Source organism: Larus michahellis, chromosome 6, assembly GCF_964199755.1.
Source record: "Larus michahellis chromosome 6, bLarMic1.1, whole genome shotgun sequence".
Classification (NCBI taxonomy): Eukaryota; Metazoa; Chordata; class Aves; order Charadriiformes; family Laridae; genus Larus; species Larus michahellis.
The window spans coordinates 67,255,149-67,278,038 of NC_133901.1; the positions used below are offsets into that span (position 1 = coordinate 67,255,149).

Consider the following 22,890-nt stretch of genomic DNA (forward strand, 5'->3'; position numbering starts at 1 on the left):
ATGTAAGAACAGTGCAACAAAATCTTTTATTGCTGACCAGGAAACATGTGATTAAAACAAAGACTTGTGCCCTTGTTCAAAAACAGTCAGATAATTAATAAGTATCAGACACTAATCATGTCCATACAGTTTAAGTCTGCTTCCTTGTGTACAAACACAAGAAAAACAAATCACTGATTTTCTGCAAAACTAAGCCTTATTCACTGTGAGACTTTTTTGGCGAGTAAAACAAAGGAAACGGTTCCGATACAGTGAATAACTGTCTCATGAAGTTATCTTAGTAAGGAAGAAGGTTCTACAGGAGGAGTATGCCTGAAAACAACGTTAACAAACATACACAAGGAGGCAGGACTGATGAAAAGCTACAGGTAACCTTAGATTTACAGCCTTACTACCGCAACTCTGCAAAATACAAAATGGTTTTGTACGAAAAATTTTAAATAAAACATCTTTTACACGATTGCAAGTGCATAGTTTACAAGTTCAGCCTTGTACGCCTGTTGTCAGTTTTACAGCAAAGAGGGACAATGTTCTGACAGATGACAATACAGGATAAGCCCTTTATCATGTTTCACTTTTATTGAACAGCTTCTGCAAATGCAGATTACAACCTTGCTTCAGGTTGCACGCATCAACTTAAGCCATGATGAATCAATGCTTTCTGAAATCCAAATCCTAGTGGTAAGGGGTCAGGTAGTGGTTGGTTTCTGTAGTTAGAGAAATTACAACAGTGTAACAGTCACTCAGAAAAGCAGTATGGTGCAAGAGGCTCTTTGGTGCCAAAAAACTGTCGGTGATGCATTTATGAACGCTACTGAGTAGAAAGCAATCCAAATTACAACTCTTCCTCGCAGTGCTACAGAAACACTAAAGAACATCGGAGACTCCCATACCTTGCGCAGTCTGCGAAGAAATATCACCATTAAAGAAAAGCTGTATAAAAATCAACGACAACAGACTTAAATGAGAAAGTATATCCTATCTTTCACCCTGAAATACAGGTCAGGTATGGCCCAGCTCTACAGCAGGCATATTAAATAATCAGATTTAAGGTTTTACACACTGAGACCTGAAAGATCACTGCCTTAATCTTACACCCATTTATATGGGCATTTATGTGGCAATGTACTTGCATCATCTAAATCTTCAGTAGCGCCTAAAGAACATACTGCTTACATACCAGCATGCATCCAGAACATAGTCAAACACCTAAAATTATGTAGAAGCCCCAGATTTCAAGTGAGGTCTAAGAAATCCTAAAGTAACTTGCAATTCATATATCTACCGACTTGTGATTTTTCTTTTAAACCAGGTAAGTGTAACAAAAATGCACACTTGTTTGTGACTTTTTTTTTTTCCAAACTACAATGTATAGGCCGATCCTCGCGTAGATATACACATATATACAAAATTTATAGAAAAACATAAGTCCTGTAGACAAGATCCCTAACTCGAGCGAAAAAACACTACGTATACCATAAAGGAGAAACAGAGATAAAGGGCCAATTCTGTCATCACAAGCACTTATGGTTCCACACTAACTTCAGTCATTATTGCATGCATCAGACACCCAGAGGTACAAGTATCTCTGGGGACAGTTGAGCCAACTGACTAAAATGCTCTCCCAGTATATCTCACTTTCAACCTGATCTAGAAGTCAAGGTACTATTTTAGCATGTCAAGTAGAAGAGGAGGAACAAAACCTCATGTGATTTGCTACAGCGTTAGGTGTAGTTATTTGCACAACCTGGCTGGGTTTAACAAAACTGCAAGTTTCCATTTCAAACTCTATTCTAACTTGCAACACCTGCACGGTAAGAAACAGAAGAGAGAAAATACGCAGTTGCTCAGACATTCATTGAGAACTATCATCTCTAAAAATCAAAAATTCTGTTTCTTTTAAAATGCAAGTTTGCTCCACTGAACTATCACTGCAAATCCTACCTTTTTTTTTTTTTTCCAACTGTGCCTGCCTCAGTGTATTTCAGTATACAGCTGCAACATTTGCACCCCCTAGCTGTCACAGGTAAGACACAGTACTTATATCTAACTTACATTCATTTTCAACTTCAAATTTATTGAGGCAGTTTATATCAATGTATCCATAAAATAATTCAGAAATAACCCAAGTATACCATTTAAACATCTTCATGATTTATCCATTTACACACTCAGTACACAAACAACCCAGCCTCTGTACAGGTTCATCACATGCAAACCACCCATAAAGACAAAAACTTTAATTAAAAATAAGTCACAACTCAGTGTACTGTTTCAACTGCATCTCCATTTACCAAATGGCACATTGAATATTCTCTAAAATAAGATGTTTTTAACAATCTTGTTAAAAAATTCTTGGGCAAAATATTTCTAGACTTAAAAAACATCAAGATTTTTCAAAACACTCAAGATACTATACAACTTATAATAACCTTGAAATAGGTTTACAAGGTTGTTAACCAAGGTATTTACATACCAAATAATGTAAAGCAAAAAATTCGTATTTCTAATGACAAAAAGGTGATGCATTAAAGATTTATGAAATTAAAATTAAGGCTCTTTGTTATAGTTCTTTATGTAACTTTACATAATAGCCAACTTTGGAAATGTCAGTCTTGCACATTCTTGTCAATCTACTGCATTTAAAGCAGTAGAGTATATTAAGTATTACTTTGAATAATTACATTGCTACTTCTATGTTTGAGCATGCTTTTGAAACACTGTAATTATGAAATATTTACAATTTGTAGCCTTCAAACTTTATGTAAAAGCACAAGTATGACTGTCTGATCTGAATACAAACAACATACTTGCAAAAACGTTTTTACTTCTCAAAATTAAATGCAAATTACTACAGTCTTAATAAGCAAACCAGCTCTGAAAAGTTTTAATGTGTGCCTGAATGTGGACAGTAAAAGTTACGTGAAATTACTCAGACAGTACTGTTTTTCATTTTAGACTGAGCTATTCTTTGTATCCGACTGTTCTCTTTAAGTGTGTAGAAAAATTAAATATTTTTTTAAAAAATTATTCCAAGACCTACATATACTTTCTGAGCTATGCCCACAGGTTTCTTGAAAAATCAATACTGTCTAGCAGGTTGTAATGATTGGTCCACAGTTTATTTCAGGATGTGTGTTCAACTAAAAGCAACTTGTTGTTTTTCAACGTCATTTCTCTTAAAAAGCACAGTGATATAAAACACTGAAGACAGAACAAAAAAAAAAAAATGGAATGGTAACCTAAAATTCATTAGCCATTTCTCCTACTATATCAAAATTTGTAGTCAGAATTGTCTTTATTGACTTTATTTTTAATTTTTGTACACAAAGAAAAACATGTTCATATCCATCATGAACAAAAACTTAAAAAGGCAGAACTAGAAGACATTTGTGTCCTTCACCAAAGCAAAGCTGTGCTAAAGGTTCCAAACATTTCCATTTTTAAAATAAATATTTTCTTTTTTTCATTGTCTACATTCCAGTCTTCAGAATGTCACTGGAAACTGCAGCCTATCATGAAATACACACTTTTAAACAGAGTCCCAGCTCACTGTGTTTGGTAGCTTGCCATACCATATCCAGCTTGGTTAGGTATTACAGGAGCACCTTGTCCCTGGGCAGGTTGAGCACCAAATCCACCCATCCAGGCAGCAGATGGAGATTGGCTTAAAAAGAAACACGATGGTTAAAAAAAAAAAGGAAAATAATCATGCAAGCTAGTCAAATTATTTACAAGACAACAGACTAAAAAAAAGAGAACATAAAACCATCCTTTCTACAGTACTGTTAATACCAAAATAGAACAATTTCTTCTTCTCTTTACTTCTTCTTTAATGAGTAATTCAGGTTAAGTGCTACAACATGTGATTCTTGAAAATATCACAAGCTTTTTAAGAATAAAGAACAACAAAAAGCCCCACAAACTTTGGCTACTAGCTGCATATGACAACCACCTCCAAAGGCATATACATACACGCAGGTGGCTGTAAATCAACATCAGTGATGCAGAAATGCAAAAAATTCCCATTGCCTAATTGGCAGGAATGCCAGTGACAGGTTTATCAGGGTTAATATGTTTAATTGGCAAGAGATAATGAAGAATTATGCAAACAAGTAAGTTATTTTAAAAGAATGTTCGAACAAGAAGGTGTTGTTAAGACTTCAGTCTTCAAGACATCAAGTATTAAAAGCCCAACCAAATTCTGAAACCGCACAAGCGAAACCATCAGTATGGAGTTTCTTCTCCCCAGGGTTATGAACGTTTTAGGTAAATACCTGGGCTCCCTGGCTCAGACTCTCCAGTATTCACTACCTCAAGTCAGAATCCAGAAAATTTTTAGGTATCAGACAAAATCACCATCCAAAATTCTACCATAGAAGGTGGTCTTTGTGCCTTTGGTCTGAAAACACCCATACACATAAAATGCGTGATGTGTGGTCAAGTACCGGACAGAGCAACTTGCCCCCTTATTTGGTCCATGGAAATCATTAAACATAAGCTTTAAGCACGTAGGGGTCCACCTAAGGCTTGAAACCTTGTGCAATCCTTGAACCAAATGAGCCTGAAACTCAGAGATATAATATTCTTGGAATATTCTGAAAAAAATTAAATGCAATTACTCACTCTACTCCAAAACCCTGTTGATTCCATGCTTGGCCATACATTCCATATGATGGTACTTGCCACCCATTAGCCATATATTGCCCATACTGCTGTGGATTTCCATATACTTGGCTCCATTGCCCCCACTGACTGTAATCCACCTAAGGAGAGAATAATTCATTGTACTTCAGGTTCTAGAGATGGATTATGTTCCTTTTGTGCTGCTGAAGGCAACATTTTGGGCTATATCAATTACAGGGCTACAATAAGCAATAATGAGATCAGAAAAATAAGACATCACTGTGACTTAATTAGATCCTTGTACTGAAAAACACATTTGCGTTTGAAAGACCAAAGAATATTTCACTGGATAGTCACCTAGTCTGCAGTTGGTGAACTAGCAAGAATCAGCGTTACCTCAAAGTTTCTCCCTATCTTGAATCACATCCAGAAGACAGTAACAGATACTCCATCAAAATCACTAGCCCAATTTGATGAACAACTGGAACATAACTGAGACAGAACATGGAATTTCATAAGAACTCTACCACAAAATTTAGCTCTTGTAACTGGGAAGGCATTACAGGTACATACACAATTGCTTCTGTAATACAATGAAAAGGTTAAAGTGCAGTTACCTGTTGGAAGTTTTTAGTCATATCAGGGGACTCTTTACCCCAATAACATTTAACAACATGTCCTTCAATTGTGGTTCCATTAACTGAAACAATAGCGTGTGCTGCACTTTCATGGGTTGAAAATCTAAAGAACGTAAAAACAAATTAGTGTTATGCTTTGTAGTACTTTCACCTGATTGCTGAAAAACAGTAACTACATACATACAGGAAATCCAGAGAAAAAGACCTGCTTTCACAGATATTCATCTTCTCAAGTAAAAAGATTGGTGTGCACTTTTAAAAGTTCCAAATATTTCTATGAACATATGGTGACAGCCTTTACTGTATCAGCAGAAGTTCAAGCAAGTGATATTACAGAAAGACGAAACATTACTGCATTCACAAAATCACAGATTTTATTTTTCTTTGTCCATACCTGACAAACGAGTAACCTTTTTCGGGAAACACCCTTATTTCCATAATCTGTCCAAATGGTGAAAAAGTCTGTCTCATAAGTTGATCTACAACATACAATGTTTCTGAGTTAGGAACTACCTTGGTATCCAAAAAGATTCAGTAATAAAAAAACAACAAACCAAATCATACCTGTTAGCCCAGAGGCAATTCCTCCACAGTACACAGTACAATTTTTTGGACTTGACTGATTTACTACATCTTCAAATCTCAATTGTTTTGTATTATCTATAAAGACAGAAGGTTGTTTTTAAGCAGTAGGCTAACAGTAACCACAGAGTCCAAGACACTTACCTTATACACAAGTATGAATTCCACATTTTAACAAATACATTCAGTATTTTATGATAGACCAGTAATGCCATCATTACGTTGATATAATATACCAAAAAAGTCTATTCTTTAAGATCTGGAAGTCAAGCTAGACATGTAATTAAGTGACATGATTTTGGCAACACTATTTTCTACTCCTCCATTGAACAATGACGCACAAGAGAGCAAGCACAACATAACATTACACAAAGGTCTTACTTTCTTGTGTACTTTTGGGGGCTGGTGGTTTCCGTGTTGCCCAGTTAGTTCTGATCTGACGGCCTCCCAACCACTGGCCTCCCATGTGTACAATAGCATTTTCTGCATCCTAAGGAGATTAAAATAAAGATTATTATAACACATCCAAACAATAAGTATGGTACGTACAAGTCTACTTCTAAAAAAGAAAGTTAATTCTTTTAACAAAACCAGTAAAACTGTATCAAATTCTGAACAACCACAGTGAGCAGTCAAAAAAGAAGTCCCATCAAGCCAATCGGAGAAGGCCCTCACAAGTCATTTGATACAACCATCCTCCCACAGCCCTTTTCTACACATGGGTTAGAAGCCAACAACAATCATACATATTCTACCTTTACACAACAAGCATCTGTATTAGAATATCTGAAGACTGCCCAAAGTATAACGGTCACACAGATGGCAGAAGTAGTTACTGAAATAAAAATACTATAATTTTAATTTTATTTTATTTTTTTTAAATCAAAGTATTTTGCCAACTGACTGTATTAAAAATACAATACGCAAAGGTATATTTAATAGTAACAAATGAAAAGTCAGGAAAGACTTTTTAACCATCAAAACCCCTCACTGAAAAAGTTCTCAGATGCATCCCAAGTAACACTTACATCATGCAGTATGTGTTTGCAAAAGACATTGTATAACAAGATCTGAATGTGTTTTTTCAGAATCTTAATACGCACTCAACATAATAGGCCCAGTTTAGGTAGAAAACTCCTATGTTCTGGGAAAGCTAAATGGTAGTTACTAAGAAACTGTAACGCTGAGATACAAATAGATTGAGCATCTAAGTTTTCTTTTATTTATTATTTGCGTACCCTCCCAGCCCTGTCCCATCCTCTCGTCTGCCCTCTGGAGGCACGTGATATATGTCTGAGCACAGATTCCTTTGGAAGTTCTCTAAATATTGAGGTCATTGTATTAAAAAACACACACACACACACACAAGAGTCCCACACGGCTTAACTTATCTTGAGCATGAATTAGAAGACAATCTTTAAGTTCACATCTAGTAAGGAAGGGATAAGTTTGCTGACACTTGCAAGAAGCTATTTTTTCCCCACTCAATTTGAAATAGTATGTATGTTTGAAATGGTTTTCCAAGGGCACAAAGCTTAAGACAGAAAACGCCAAGCACAAGGGACAAAGAGAACATGTGGACAAGTTAAAGGTGAGCAGCTCGCTGGAAGCCTTCAGTGTGAAGCAGGACAATGCTGTAACAGACTCAAACTCAAATCACTCAGAACCTTGATCCTCCTAAGTTTTAATTAAACAGAATGCTAATTTTTAAGACAATACATAAATACAAAAAAGAAATTATGAGAGATGACCAATACAGAAAAAAAACCCCAGACCTAAAAGACAAAAACAAACCACCAGACAATAAAAAAGTCTGAACTTAATCAAGCACCCTTGGTCCCAAAACGTAACAACTGACTAGGAAAGGAAACTAGCTCTAATGAATCTTGCTGCCAGTCTTGAGGATCATAGCTATGACAAAAATGGAACAGAGCCCATGCCATAACTGTTCCATTTCAGTGTAGGAGTTTAACTTTCTCATAACCATGGTGTGCATTAAGACCTCAGGCTGGAGTACCCTAAGTCTCGCTTCCCCAAATCTATGGGGGATGACGATAAATTCTGAAAAACAGGCCTTACGCTACCAGCTCCGGATGGTCGTGCCGTAACCCGGTAGGTGCAGCTGCTGTTTGAATGAACAGCACTCAGGACATAAATTTTAGAAGTACTTTTTAGTATTACATTTAGAATTCACCCATTCATTTTGTAAAATGAATACAGACTTTAAATGGGAGTTTTTATGGCTCAGTCTTAAAAGAATCCAGTAACTTGCATTCCATGTGACTGTTATAACATTTCCCCTACGGTCACAGAAAGCAAACACAACCGTATGATAAGGGAAGAGGGGTACAAGGAAATAAGACATCTATTCCTCTTGTCTGAGCTGCAACACAAGTAAACAAAGTGCAAGTGGAAAAATGACACTAAATAAAGGCATTCAATGATATTATCTTATAGCACTTGTAAATCTGAAGAAAAGAAATTCCAGCTTTTTCTTCTGATTAAGATTCAGCTCCAGATAACTGGTACAGAAGGTGGAGCCTTGACATGTAGGACCTATGACCACACACACACACTTGTACGTCTAAAAGCCTGAACTGGGTGTGTTTTTTCTGTGCAAAATATTTAAGGAAAACTGTTTACACAGTTTCCCCATGTTGTCCTTAACATGCCTCTAAACACATACAGCTCAATTTTCCAATTAATTTTCACAAATTTCTTAGGCTGCCAAATGTTTAACTTCCAAATTGCCAAGAATTATTTGTTAAGTCAATTGTATTGCTATAAATGGTAGGGCATAGCATTACTTATCTGATTTTTATCATTACTATTGTGATTAAATTCTACAAATAACATTTTTAATATCTGTATCAGAAAGGGATACTAGTCACTTGCCAGAATCATCTTTTCCTAAGCGTCATCCGATACATAATAAATATATAAACAAAGAGACAAAACTAGAAGTTTTAAATCTTACTCACCAGTTTGTTATAAAAAGATACAAAACCATAGCCTTTTGACTTTCCAGTTGCCATATCTTTAACTACCCGTGCATCCCTGTGAAAAGAAGCACAGCTATATGAGGGTAATATTAATAACCTGCAAAATAAAAACTAAAAGGAACCACACACACTGTATTGTGAGCATAATTTTTTCTTATAAATTCAGTTAGCCCTAAAACTACAGTCATTCCTGAACTCTCCCTATTGCTTCTTTACCTGTTAGAAAAAAGCAGTAGGACAAAAAAAATAACATGTAATAAACATGCAACCTATCCACATAACCTATACTGGCTAAAACTAGAATGTTCAAATTTGAAGTATAAGAGAAACAAAATTTCCTTTTCTAATAGTCTATTGGCTAGGGTCCTCTAAGGTTTACTGTTCTATAAATTACTGTAACAATTCTATCTAATTTACCATGCATTTTCTAAATAGTTAAATGTCTTCTGCCTAGTGATACAAAATATATGAAATATTAAAAAATCGAAAAAGAGGAAAAAATAGGAATTAAAAGGCATACATGGCCTGTTAACAGATTTCTTTATTTTTCTTGGTCAATTCTCTACCATCATTTTGGAGTTTGGGTAGCTGTAAATTTTGAAAAATTGACATTTTCAGAAATTTAAGAAAGGAGAATAAAACTAACAACAATGCTAAGCACACCAGTACGAAAACAACAAATTTACACAGAAATTTTAGTGAGTAAGTTAAAATGATTGGAAATATAGAACTGCACTGAATATAGAATGTTAAAATGTAAATACTAAAATATGTATATATAAATAATGTATAATAAGAATAAATAGAAATGAGAAAAAATCTACAACTGAGTTCCAGTGTGCACAGTTCCTTGCAGTTAGCCTTCAAGATCCTGTCCATTCTTATGAGCAATTCTGCAAAATAACCAGAATGCTATTACTTTTAATTGTGACTTGGACTTTAGAAAAACTGCAGGTCTCAGGTATAAATATAGATTGAGAAACAGAAACCTGAATTATTCTCTTTAAATTGATTTTTAAAACAGTACTACTTACCACATAAAGAGACAAAAAGCAAAGTAAACAAAATAGCAGAGGTAAGAAATAAGATTTATGATTCATTTAAAAATATGCGTACAGAACAAGAGAAAAATAAGAATTTTGTTCTTAGAAATCTATTCCTGTAAAGTAGTACAAAAACGTTCATGTGCAACTTTGAAAGTTTTTTATAACGATAAACTGATAGAATATTAACAGACTATTTTAGTAGCAGTACTCTTACGGGCATACATACTTTAGCACTCACAAGGATTCTTGTAATGTTCAATTAAAGCAACAGGTGATTTAGTATCACCTGAATTATCTGTGAGAAGTTTAAAGAAACATTCTCTTAACTGGTAGAAATGTGCACATATTGTAAATCCACCACTCTTTCATTTAAATATTATAATCTTAATTCATCCCCTGTTATCACCCAAAAAAGTAGATTTCAGCCTCGTAAGTATTAGCTTTTTTCAAAGTGTTCGAGTTACTCAACCAGCTGCTTCATAAAATTATATTCTAATTGCCCAGTTTTCCATACTGCCTATGAAACACAGTATGACTGCATACAAAATACACTGGGGACGCAACATATACCAGTTGTCAAGTCACTACTCTGTACACATTCTGAACAATAAAAAGGTCACACTTAGGAACAGTAATTAAATTTTAATAAAAAGTTGACGGACATTAGCATATAAATTAGGTTAAAAGCACATTGCTTTCAGCGAAACCGGAGCACAATTACATTACTGTATTTACAATCACGATATAGATACTGAGATGAAACAATAACCCCTCTTTACCACCCACCCAACACAAGGAAATTAACATCAGAAAAATTATCTAGAAAGATAATAAATAACATTTCAACTCAGAAACAAGTTATCACTGTCATATTTTCTAACCGATATTGGAAATGTTTATTATGATACTTACGATATTTTACCAAAAGGAGCAAATGCTGACTTGATGTCTTCTGTTGTTATTTCTGGACTTAAATCCCCAACGAACACATGGAAGTGATCTGAAAATAAATAATTTACTAATCAAATATTTAACTGCTATCTAAAATTTCAACTCCTGAGAAAGTGATGCTCTGCACACAGCACTGGGAACCAGGAACGCCCAGGATTCCATTTGATGAGCAGCAGCAATTTAATCTGTCCACTCCAGTTTCCCCAGTTGTAAAGCAGAAACAGAAGAATTAGTTTGCAAAATTCTATTAAACACAAGATGGGAAGGAGAAAAGTTATGTTTAAATGCATTTACAACAAATTATTACCACGTTGTGAAGTATTTGTGTAGAAGTGATACTGTGCCATTACTTTACTTACTGGATGTATCTTTTTTCTGGCTACTTGGTGTTGTTGCCCAGTTTACTTTGACCTCCTGAAAATAAGTACAAGATTTAGTATAAATCCACAAAAGTCTTACATTTTATAAGTTCATTCAGGGGTGGGTTACAACTGTCAATGTTTACAAATCATCATTCAATGTAAAACACTGTCATAATTAGAACATCACAAACAATGTGTTTCCTAAACAAGACTTACTTTTTAAAAAATCAATATTTTTAAAAGATTATTCTAACAATATTTAACTTTGGTAAACACCTTCAACAAAATGAATGCCCCACAGTTATTAATATTTTTACACACACCTATATTCCTTAAATCTAAGATTACAATGTAAGCAACTTACCTTTCCCAAAATTTTTCTCCCATTCATAGCAGCTAATGCAGCAGCTGCATCTCTGTGTTCATAAAATTCCACAAAGCAATAAGGGTCATTGCTTGTATGCTGCAAAACAGAAAATCCAACAGAAGAGTTGACCCTTCTGCTATCGGGTTGCTGAGAAGAAAATCCAGGAAAATATATTACTTATAGCTAGAAACTTTAAGAACGATTTGCATTAGATTTATGAAATAGCCTTTGACATTACACTTAAATGCAAGAATTATTAAGATGGACTTTTTATTAAAGGTCTAGCAATTTCTGAAGTGTAGTTTGCTCGTCTGATTTAAGTTTACTGAACTAAAAATAATTCAACTACCAGAAAAGCGATGTGCAGACTGGATAGAAGTGAGGAAAAAAGTGGAAGAATGGAGAGAAGAATAAAAATGGTCTTCTGCCTCATATATATACTCAAAGCTTGAGAAGTTTGTTCCCCAGATACATTTTTGCCAATCTTCTCTCTCCTCCTACTTAAGAAGTCTTTCCTTTTGTCTGAAAATCACTAGCAGACAGCAGCCTAAAAGCTGCATGTTCTCAGTCTCAAGTGAAAAACGTTATACCCAGCAACTGGGAAACAGCCCTTTAAACGGACTCAAAGTAGTCTGACTGAGGGAAAAAAGATATTGATCAATTGCTTGTTACTCTGTTAAATCATGGCTATAACCTGTTTTTGTAGGATGCCTATCGAATCACCATCAAAAATACTAACTGAGAAACAAAGCTCACTGAAGTATTAAATGTACCAGAGTATTAAGTGTAAAGAACGTAAAAGTTTTCAGAAGATTTGATCAAGTGGAAGTGATGATTAGAATGCCAGCTTTAACATTGGATTTAATCTGCCTAAAAGATGTAATGAGTATAAAAACTAGAGCCTTACACCAAAATATCTACATTAACTACTCTGCATGTACATGGACCAAAAGATGATAAACATTAATAGTAAACTAAACAAATTATTTCTTGCCTGGACAGGGAATGGTCTAGCACATTAAGAAACTGCTTTGGCATCAGTATTACTGGATATGAACCTCCCCCCCGTCTGGAAGGACACAGCTCTAACACAAGGTAAGAGCAGGCCTTTACCAGTTTTACTGTTTAAGTTCTGAAAACTCATACACGCTTACATGGACAACGAAATTCTAATTCTGCCCCATCAAACTGGACTGTACATCTTCAAACATAGTTCTGTCTACAGCTGAAAAGGGAAGCTATTAAGATCTAATAGCTGAACTGATCACAAGTCCTTTATATACCTAAAATGATTAAGTTGTCTGAAGCCATCCTTTTAAACAGTCAGTAGTAGCTATTGCTAACTGATGCAAAATGAACAGACAAGAGAAAATGTATCTGGGATCATAAAAAAAAAAAAAAGGACTTTAACTCACAACAGCCATGACGTGCTCTAAAAGCACATTCACTCCAGATGCCCCAAAACAGTAAGCTTTAATTGACCCCCCTCCCCATTCTACTTTCCTGCTGCAATGAAAACAAGATTTGGGAAACCCATTTAAGGCCTTAGAAGATTTAGTGCATTTTTGCCTCAACTGAAGTGCACCTTCAGATTGTGAGGAGGTCTTCTTTAGCACTAAGAACTTGTCTGAACGTGAGAAGAGCCTCTCAATGGACAGGTAAGATTCACTTAAATGCAACTCGGTGCCTATGAAAGTTCACACCACAGTGACTAGAAGGATGGAGAGCAGGGACGGGTACTTTGACAGTTAAAAGCGCCGTAGCTGCAGGCCAGCTCCAGCCGAGAATCCAACCTGCGCGCAGTGACTGCTTGGTGACAGGTGCTAAGGTCAGCCCAGTGCGGTCACCTCCCGAGGACTGAATATAGCTGCGAGTAGCTTTTTGTTTATCTACTTATTTCATAAAGGCGTCTCACTGGTTAGTTCTACAGTTATTTAAAAAAAATCTTAAAACCACAAAGCCTAAATCAAGGTAAAACGAGTGCTGGAATTTCTCATCTGGTTCTCCAGAAATCAAACTGATGGTTAACAGCTCTCAATCAGCCAAAGCCAGGAGCAGCAGGACCTTATTTCTGAAGCGTGTATGACAATCAAAACTGTTTTTTCAGAAAAACTAATAACTGTGCTCTGTTATCCTTCTGTGTAGTTATCTTCCTCCAATAAACTTATAGAAAATGTGGCAGAGCTCTTATCTTCACTAAAAAGTTTTCATGAAGTGCCCCATGGGAAATTATTAGTTAAGACAAAGATGAGAGTGATTAAACAAGCATCAGGGGGATAATAAGCAGCTAAACCCCAAAAAAGCAGTGTGTCACATTGAAAGGAAAAGACCACAGAGGAGCTACTAGTGTCCAAAGAGGAGCTTTAGTGTTCCTGTAGAAGTCTGGTAGCAAGACTTGCCTTTTAATACTTTCATTAACAATCTTGACAAAGAAATAATGTCACTGTACTCAGGAAATCTGTCATTACAAGTTAGTAGAAAGCATAAGAAGTAGTAAGAAGTAGGAACAGCATAAAGAAAAACAGAGTTAAAGAACCAAAGTTTAAACCTAGCAAAAGTTTCGATTAGTCCCTGTGTGCTCAAAGTTTATCTGTTATAAATGAAGAAGGAAAGAAAAATATCATGGAGCAAGAAGTTGCCTAGGATATGTCAACAAGATCACAGAAATGGCTACCAACCCTAAACGTATCAGAGTACTTACAAGGGAGAGAAGAAAGTATTAATACTTACCAACACTTTGTACAAAAGACCTTATCTGGAATACTATGGAAATTTTGTCACTTTGTTTCAAGAAAAAAAATAATTTAAGAACAGACAGGTGCAGAGCTATTTGCACTGGCTCAGAAGAGGCTCAGGAAGAACAAAACTTATTTTGAAGGATTTTTTACTTTTCATCCACAGCGAAGAAACATTTATTGGAGAGGGAAAAGAATTACTGAGGCTGATGTTCAAATAAAGTGAAAAAAGTACAAAACAGCCATGAATAACACTTGAAACAATAAGGTTTCTGATAATCAGAACAACGTGGTTCTGAAAAGAGAGGGTAACAATCTTTTAAATAAAGTGGAATCTCATCATCAACTGGTAAAAAGGCAAAAGTACAGGACTGTACACAACAACAGGTCTCTTCTGCAAAGTCATCCCCAAAGCCAAACACAATCAACCGAAAGAAACCCACTACCAGTCATGTCAAAAGAAGCCCCCAACTCCATTAGTTTTGCACAACTTTATTTTAAGTTATGTTATTATTTGCTACCCCCCTGGATGTGGAAGGCCTTACCTCTGTTATCATTTTACAGCTTTTGCATGGTCCAATCTGGCTGAACAACTGAAGTATAAGAACTTCAGTCACATCTCTGGAGAGGTTTCCTACATAGCTACACAAGGAAACAAAAAAACGAACATTTTAAACCAGAAATTTTCATCTTTTCAAATGTTATTATGATTTTAAAGTCTTAAATGACTATGAAAAATCTCCCTTTAAATATCCCAAGTATCTTAAAGATACTATTTACAAATTATTTCACGATACAGTTTTAATGCAGCACTCATGAGGTTTCTAAATTATAAAGTTGGCCGCACAACTGAGAACACAAAGCTTGATTCAGACATAATACTGGACACCGATATCTAGTGCCAGTCATTTCTTTGGCAGAGAAATGTCAAAAGCAGGAAGAAAATGGCTCAAGAATGTTGGATAGAACAAGCAACCAACCAGGCAAAGATGTTTTAAGTTTCCCTTCCCGCTGAGCATCTAATCAAGACTACTTCTGAATTTGGGTATGAACCCGCATCTAACTCCTATTAGTTCAGTAGTAGGAACTCAGACAGGAATTGTGCTGCCTTGCAAGCGACCAACTCAATTCTTCTGTTTTCCTGAACATTCGGAAAACCAGCCCACTCACTGATAGGCAACGCAACTGATGTGGCATGCCGCAGGAATGCTCCACACAGAATCTATCTCAACAGCTACCACCTCTGTAAAACTCCCCAAAATTCTGGCAGTCTTATTTTAGTATCACCCATACTTCCTGATTTTTTTATTTATAAAACTGTACAAATAATTCCAAGTTTTGAAATACCTATCAAGTTTATAGATCGAGTCCTAGACTGCCCAGATAGCCAGAAATCTAGTAACAGACTTTTAGAACTACTTCTAGATACCCTGCTACGTTTTACACTCACAAAAAGTAAAACCAGGTCACAGAGATGGATGAGAAAGAGTCATGCATGCAAAACTGAATTCTTTAAAAAAAAAAAAAAAAAGCAACTGATTTGTAATCTAACTGTAAACAAAGTGATCCACTAAAAGAAAGGCTTGTCACAGCAACAGAACTCAAAAGTCATCAGCACGGGGACAGTCACTATCTTTACAAATAAGCCTGTCAAGACAAAGTATTCAAATGCAGCCACTAACAGGAGCAGAACTTTTGTGATTTAGCTGTTGAAATAACATACGTTTTATTCATTTCACACTGATCTATTATAGAATGTCATAATACAGCAAACTAAAGTCAGTCTGAGCTGTTAATACACCTCAGCAAACACAAATGAGAACCAGCATTTCTTAGTCTACGCATAAACCAAATTCTTCCGAGTACAGCAACTTAAGTGCACACTTCTTTTGCTTAACGGGCATCCCTATGATATTTTGAAAAGCCATTTCTGTGTTTGACAGCTGGACTTTCACCTAGCTTCAGCAAAATTAAAATGGAGACTATTTGTTTTCATCTGAACACCACACAATGATATCAACAGATTTTTGTTTACATTGAAAGAATAACAGCAACTATGAAACAGCTCTGCGCTTCCTCAGTCAGGACTTCAATGCTACGCAAGATGCAAAGTCAGTTTCTTATACATCACATCACCTCAATATAGAAACATCCATTAAAAGCTTTCACGTACTCATTACTTTCTTACTAAATACGTATGAATTAATAGAAGTCATTAATAGAAGATACGTTTGCAGCCTGTATTGTTATGAAGCATTTCAGTAAAGAAGTTAAAAATTGCAGAATCCTGCAAGACCCACTACAGGTCTTACAAATTGCACACCACACCGACTTTGCAATTCTCTATTCTGAAAACCTCACAGTTAAACATTTATCCACACCTTCCTTCTGAAACCCTGACTAAATTTTTGTTAATCATTCACCAAGATTAAATTGTAAATCACTAATAGTTTTAAATGGAAATATTAACCTTTGCAGATACTACTAAAATCAGATGGAAAATATAACCACCAGTAGGAATTCCCACATAAAGTGTCAGTACTGCTGTGAACTTATTACTAGTACTTGTTTCCTCTGTATGTTGTAGACCCATATTAGTTAACACCATGCCTTAACAGCATACGGATATAAGCACCTATGTGGTAGCACTGACATAAAATTAAACACAGTGAAGTCTTATTAACATTATTTATTTCTACTGCAAAATCAGATACAATAAGGAGTACAATTAACAATACAGAAAACCAAAACCTCAGCCCCTTCTGCGTAGTATTAGTATGTACTTTGGAAATGCAAGAACTCTGAAAAGCAACCTGAAGAATTCCTCTTGGTCTGACAAAAAAAAGCCAGGAAAAGACATTCCTTAGAAACCTATTCAATTAAGGTAAGACAAATTACACTGATTGCTCAAAGAGATACTAGGTGCTTCTCCAATACCACTATGTCTTCATCAAGATAGCTGTGAGTGGGAACGTTGCATCATGAACCTTAGCTATGAAACAGGTCGCGTCTTCATAAAAATCAGCAGTGTAATTCTAGACTACGTAATTGCTAGATTCAAACGGGATGTAAGGTCCTAATGGTCCATTAATTCTCTAAACATGTATGATAAATACTGCCTTGATGTGTAATACTACCACAGTCAGAAGGCATTAATACTTTTCACAAGTTGCAAACACTCTGAAGCCTGAGTAATACACACGCTGGCAATACTTCACAATAAAAGGTTCGTGTAACAAGGGCAACATTCACAGAGACCCAAATCTCTTGAACTGCATGTAAAATATGGGAATGCAAAACTCTACAAATTTGAAACAATACACTAAAAAAAAAAAAATCAGACTTGATCGTTACTTTCATGTCTTCAAGTAAAGTAGGTTGCAGTAACATTACCTCCTTCAGTACAGTTAAAGATGACAAAAAAAACCCACAACATACAAGCGAACATCTTCAGTGTAAAATGTTTGAACACTGTATAACTAAGGAAAGAAATATATTCAACACATTAGGAACAGAAACCTTACCTTTCTGGAAACACAAACCTTCCTCAGCTGATGCTAATCACCTGCCACGCAGCACCAGCCCATTGGTGCACCCAGTTTTCCCCTTTCTAGCTCCATTTATACATGATATAACATAACACGGTATTTTCTATTCTACTTCATGAAATCAAAATAAGCAGAACCACACCTAAAGAAAACACATGGCTTTTAACATGCCATTGCATGGTATTTCAATCTTTTTGGTTTGTTACATTCTAAAGGATATATTATTCAAACTTCTTAAAAAATTATAAAACCCTACAGAAAAAAAGCACTTACTATACTTTTATAGGCTGTTGTCCTGGTTAATGTGACAGGGCAGCAAAAGTTGGGGCTTTTTGCATACAGGCAATAGTGTTTGTTCCCTTCTGAAAGTCTGAAGCACTTAAATACCAATTAATAAGCACACAGGGGGAAAAAAAAAAACAACCCTCAACCGTATATATATCTCCTGATATAAATTTCAATATTTTACACTTTTGAATGCTGCTGACAACACAAAGAATAGGAAAACTGTGCTTGAAATTCAGAGATCTTGTAAAGTTATCTGAAGAATAAAAGAAGTGCATATCAGCAAGTAATGAGTTTTAGAATTAAACTCTTCAGCTTGAACAAGAAAATCCTCTTTGTGAAGGTAAACAGGTTTTCATTGTATCCTAGACAGGTAAGGAAGACAGGGACATTTACAGCCACTACTTTTAAGTCCACAAAAGTCCCCTACACACTACTTGGAGGAAAGAGTAAATATGTTTTCACAGTCGTACAGACAACATGCAAGGAACGGCAGATTCCACATTTAAATGAAGAAAGTATGATAAGCAATAAGGTCACTGATGTGGTGGAAAGCCCACAGAAATTCTAGTAGCATCTCTGCCTGGTGCTAGTGAGCTACTGGGAAGAAAAGGATACCAAGAAAAATCCAGTCCGTAGACTCTCCTAGCAGACAATATTCCTCTACTGAAAGGAAGTATACGAGAAGTGAATCCAGTTCACAGTTGAAGTCCTACTTCTGCACCCCATCCAAATTCCACCACACTTAGAATATCCCACAGCTAATGATACAACAACTTGTAGGTATTCAGTGACTGCTCATGAAGTTTTTTTTCTAAAACCATTTGTAAGAAGAATATACAAATTTGGAACTTTTCTTACAGTTACCAGTAACAGCCAATAACGTTAGCAACACACTACGTTTCTAATAGTCTGGTTTTCATTTTAAAGTAGAAAAAGGACTTTGATACAGCTTGTGATGGAAGGACATCTGACAGTACTCACAGAAAACAAAGCTTTCAAGTGTTCTATAAAAAAACTAATTCAGAAGCCCACAGCTCATTTTAGGACCAGCTCAAAAAATTACACGTTGTGAATTTTCTATATCCCATTTGAATTGAGGGGGGTGACAAATCCTACAAAAAGGCCCCCCTTTCTCAAGTTACCTTCAAATTGTTTAGAGCAGTAAGGAAAACTTTTTGGCAGAAAATACTGAATGTTACTCTCCACATTTCTATAAAGGCCTACGAGTTATGAAATGTGAGAAATAAAAATGCAAATGGTGCCTGTTTTCTATATTAAGCCTCAGAAAATATTTTGAATTCTTAAGAGGTTCATGACTGACCTATCATGACTGAAAACAACATAACAGACCTGTAAGTACTGCAAATAGAAACAGTTATTATTCCTGAGATATTTAAAATGGGCACAAGCGTTAGGTGAGCAGTGGTTAGGTAGGTTTTTCTTTTTATAATAAAAAAAAAATTTCTTGCAAGCGTTAAAAAAGAAAACTCCTACGTGGCCAAACAGCTACAGAAACATTTGTTCTTCACTGACACCCCCCCCACCTCCCGAGAAAACAAACAAACAAACAAAAACAAGGAGTTCAACCTACAATATTATTGGTTATTCTTGGGGGCCAGCGAGTTTTATTTTAATGAGAGATAATAACTACTATACATGAGAAGTACTACCCAGGATAATAATCTTTAAAACTTGCAATTCTCATTTTAAAGATAAAGTAGGGACAAAAAGGAGACGCATGAAATGCTACAGCAGAATTTTTGTGTTCTATGAAAAAAGCCCTCAAATAATTACAGGAAAGTAACCCTACATGACTGTGGTTACTACAAAACTACTAGGAAATGAATGTATATGCTGTTTGTTAGTTTGACAAATTAAACAGAGAGTCACATGTATGAAATAAAACATCTTGGGCAGCTGTAGAGATGCTATTTCAGACATCTTAGTACAAATGTAATATTTTCCTTGTCAGCGACTATGGGCTAAGTCAGGTCATCGATGGATGCGTTAGTAAGAACCACCCACTTGTTAGCAGTAAAAGAACATTTTAAAACTTAGTCTAGATACAGCACTTATTTAGAAAAAGAGGAGCCAATCGGGAAGAGAGGAACCTTGAAAATAAAACCGAGTAAAATGCTGTGCAACTTTGCCCTTTTCCCTCCTCTCACGCTCAGAAAACTACATCCACTATCAGGGCCAAGCAAACTCAGACCATCTGGGTAGTCAACACAAAAAGCATTTAAGATATGCTTATTTAAACTGTGCATCTCAGGGAGCAAGGACTAAGTAAGTACTTATACTACACCATAAACAAGTTAAAAGAACTTTTGCAGACATAGGAAGGAGAAAAGACACAAATTCGCTTGAAAAGCCTTAAATGCCAAGTCATCATTTTGTTAGTGGAAACAAAATTCAGACATCTTTTACTCTGTTTTCAGTAGTTTCTTTTAAGTTGCCTTCAATCCAAATTATCTTTGAAAGCCTTTCTGAAGGCTGCTACTGTCCCAAAAACTAAATAGATAAAGATTTCATTCGCACTGTCTCGAGCTGTGTTTCTCCTACGGGCGGCCCGAACACTCAACTGTTCATACAGCACGTAGCAACATCCTTTGGAAACTGGAAATCTAGGAACTCGTTAAGATAATCAACAGCAGAATTATATTATCTCAAGTGCCTAACCACACATACTGGCCCCCTCATATAAGCCAACAGGACAAAGAAAACTCATCAAAACCATACCTGCAGAGTTGAAAAGAACTCAACAGCAACCAAAAACAACAACAAAAAAAAAAAGCTCAGATTTATATTTTTAAACACAAAACAGATGACAGCCACCAACTGATCAAACACTGCCTAGAGAGACACGGCCAACACACAGTTATTTCTTTTGCCAGGGCCCAAGGGACGGCTACCGAACCACCCTCTGAAATAATGGAGGGAAAAGGGATTTTTTTCCCTCTCCTGCCCGCCCCCCCGCCCGCTTTTGCGGCGTCCCCCATCCCACCCGCCGCAGGGAGAGCACAAAGAACTTTCCTAAGGCCGGGAAGGGGACGGGCGGCCCGGCTCCGGCAGAGACCTGTACCCGCCGGCGGGGCACCGGGGGCTCCGTCCCCAGCCACATCCCCCGCCCTCCCCCCGCCAACACCACGGCAGCAGCTGCGTTTCCCCCCCGATTTTCGCCCCGAATCGGTGCAACGCAAGCCTCTGCGCCCTCCCCGCCTGGGCTGCTGCGCTCTCCCCGTGGCCCCCCCGCCTCCAGCCTCCCCCCGCCGCTCCCCCCCGTCCCTCCCCATCCCCACCCCTCCGCTCCGCTCCCCCGGGACCCCCGCGGCCCTCCCCCCGGCCCCGCTCGCCGCGCACCCCCCCGGCCCCGCCGCGGCCCGGCCCCGCACGCCGCCGGGAGCGCATCCCGCTCCCCGCCGCGCCCCGGCCCTCTCCGCCCCGGGCCCGCTGGGCCTCGCTCCTCACCCCCGGAGCGCCCCCCACCCCGGCTCTCCCCGCCGCTCCCTCCCCACTCACAGGGTCCTGGGCTGCCCGTCGTCTTCCATAATGGTGGGCGAGCGCCGCTCTCAGCTGCACCCGCGGGCAGCGCCGGAGGGGGGCTCCGCCGCGCAGGGAGGCGAAGGGAAGGTGAGGGTGAGGGCCCCGGCTCCCCCCGCTCCGTCTCGCCCCCTCGCCAGGTCCCGACACCGCAGCCCGAACAGGAGAGGGAAGAAGCACCACAAAATGGCCGCCGCCACCAGACACTCAGGAAGCCGCGCTCTGCGCAGCCGCGCCCCGCCGGCCCAGCTCCCTCTTCGGGCCGGATTCTCCTTCCCGGTCCCCGCCAGCGCCGCCGCGGAGCTCGCCGGGGATGGTAGGCACTGACGGGGAGAGGGCGGCGGGACGGCGAGCGGGGCCCGCTGGCCTTCTGGGCGCTGTAGTCCCTCCGACCGCGCACTGCGCCGCGGGCGCGGGGGGAGAGGCGGGAAAGAACTACCGCTCCCGGCAGGCCGGGCGGGAGCCGGGCGGCGGGCGGGACGGGCGGCGCGGCTGCCCGCCTCCCTCCCCGCCGCCGGGGGCCGGCCCGAGCGGCGCCCATTGGCCGCCAGCAGCCCGGGAAGATTCGCTTGTGGGAGCCGGAGACGAGCGAGGCAGGGCCGGCTCCAGGCCCCGGCCCTAGCCCCGGCCCCGCGGGGTGCCGCCAGCGCTGGCCATGGGCCGCTGCCCTGGGAGGAGTTGGGGAAAGCCCCTGTTCAACCACAGACCCCTGGGGGGTTTCTGTGCGGGGAGGGTGACACCGATGCAGAAGTGTGGCAGCGGTGTGTGCATAAATGGTGAATAAAGCCACCTGATACACCTCAGGGGGCTCATCCTGTAAATATTTATTGGATTGCCGTCTGCTTGCCTGGGGGGAGTCTGATTTATCCTGCGATGTGTTACTGCATGTCACATTCACAAGCAAAGATTGTGATTGTACGTACTGTCCACTTATGATATTAAAAGTACAGCCTGGCTGTCTTCAGGTACCACAGTACAGCGTCAGTTGTAAAGGTGATGATTATTACGAGATGTGTAGTGCTTAAGGGGCTCACCAAGAGCAGAAATGATGGGGAAAGAGGCCCGTCTGTCTCGCTTCGTTCCATGTACACCATAACGAGGTGTTTTATATGAATCGTACTGTAGGGCACTACTCTTTGGGTCCATGAAGCCAACCTCTGTCCTAGGCACAGAAGAAAGCTCCATTAATTATCACTTAGAACCCC

The 22,890-nt window shown here is 38.4% G+C and overlaps 1 protein-coding gene across 3 annotated transcripts; it reads right to left on the reverse strand.

The window, feature by feature from the left end:
• Window positions 1–2,056: 2,056 nt before the first annotated feature.
• Window positions 2,057–21,991, reverse strand: TIAL1 (TIA1 cytotoxic granule associated RNA binding protein like 1). 3 transcript variants are annotated; one of them, XM_074592321.1, is made up of 12 exons: window positions 21,665–21,991; window positions 14,855–14,951; window positions 11,572–11,670; window positions 11,205–11,259; window positions 10,807–10,894; window positions 8,828–8,903; window positions 6,228–6,336; window positions 5,829–5,924; window positions 5,659–5,743; window positions 5,244–5,367; window positions 4,627–4,766; window positions 2,057–3,667 (listed from the first exon to the last, which is right to left on the reverse strand). In XM_074592321.1, the coding sequence occupies exons 1-12, from the start codon at window positions 21,691–21,693 to the stop codon at window positions 3,550–3,552; spliced, it is 1,116 nt and encodes a 371-aa protein (XP_074448422.1). In that variant the 5' UTR covers window positions 21,694–21,991; the 3' UTR covers window positions 2,057–3,549. The 3 variants fall into 3 exon arrangements, with proteins under 3 accessions (XP_074448422.1, XP_074448421.1, XP_074448423.1); XM_074592320.1 differs by having other exon boundaries at window positions 11,572–11,721; window positions 21,665–21,970; XM_074592322.1 differs by lacking the exons at window positions 2,057–3,667; window positions 4,627–4,766; window positions 5,244–5,367; ... (2 more) ...; window positions 6,228–6,336; window positions 8,828–8,903 and adding an exon at window positions 9,557–9,741 and having other exon boundaries at window positions 21,665–21,990.
• Window positions 21,992–22,890: the final 899 nt, after the last annotated feature.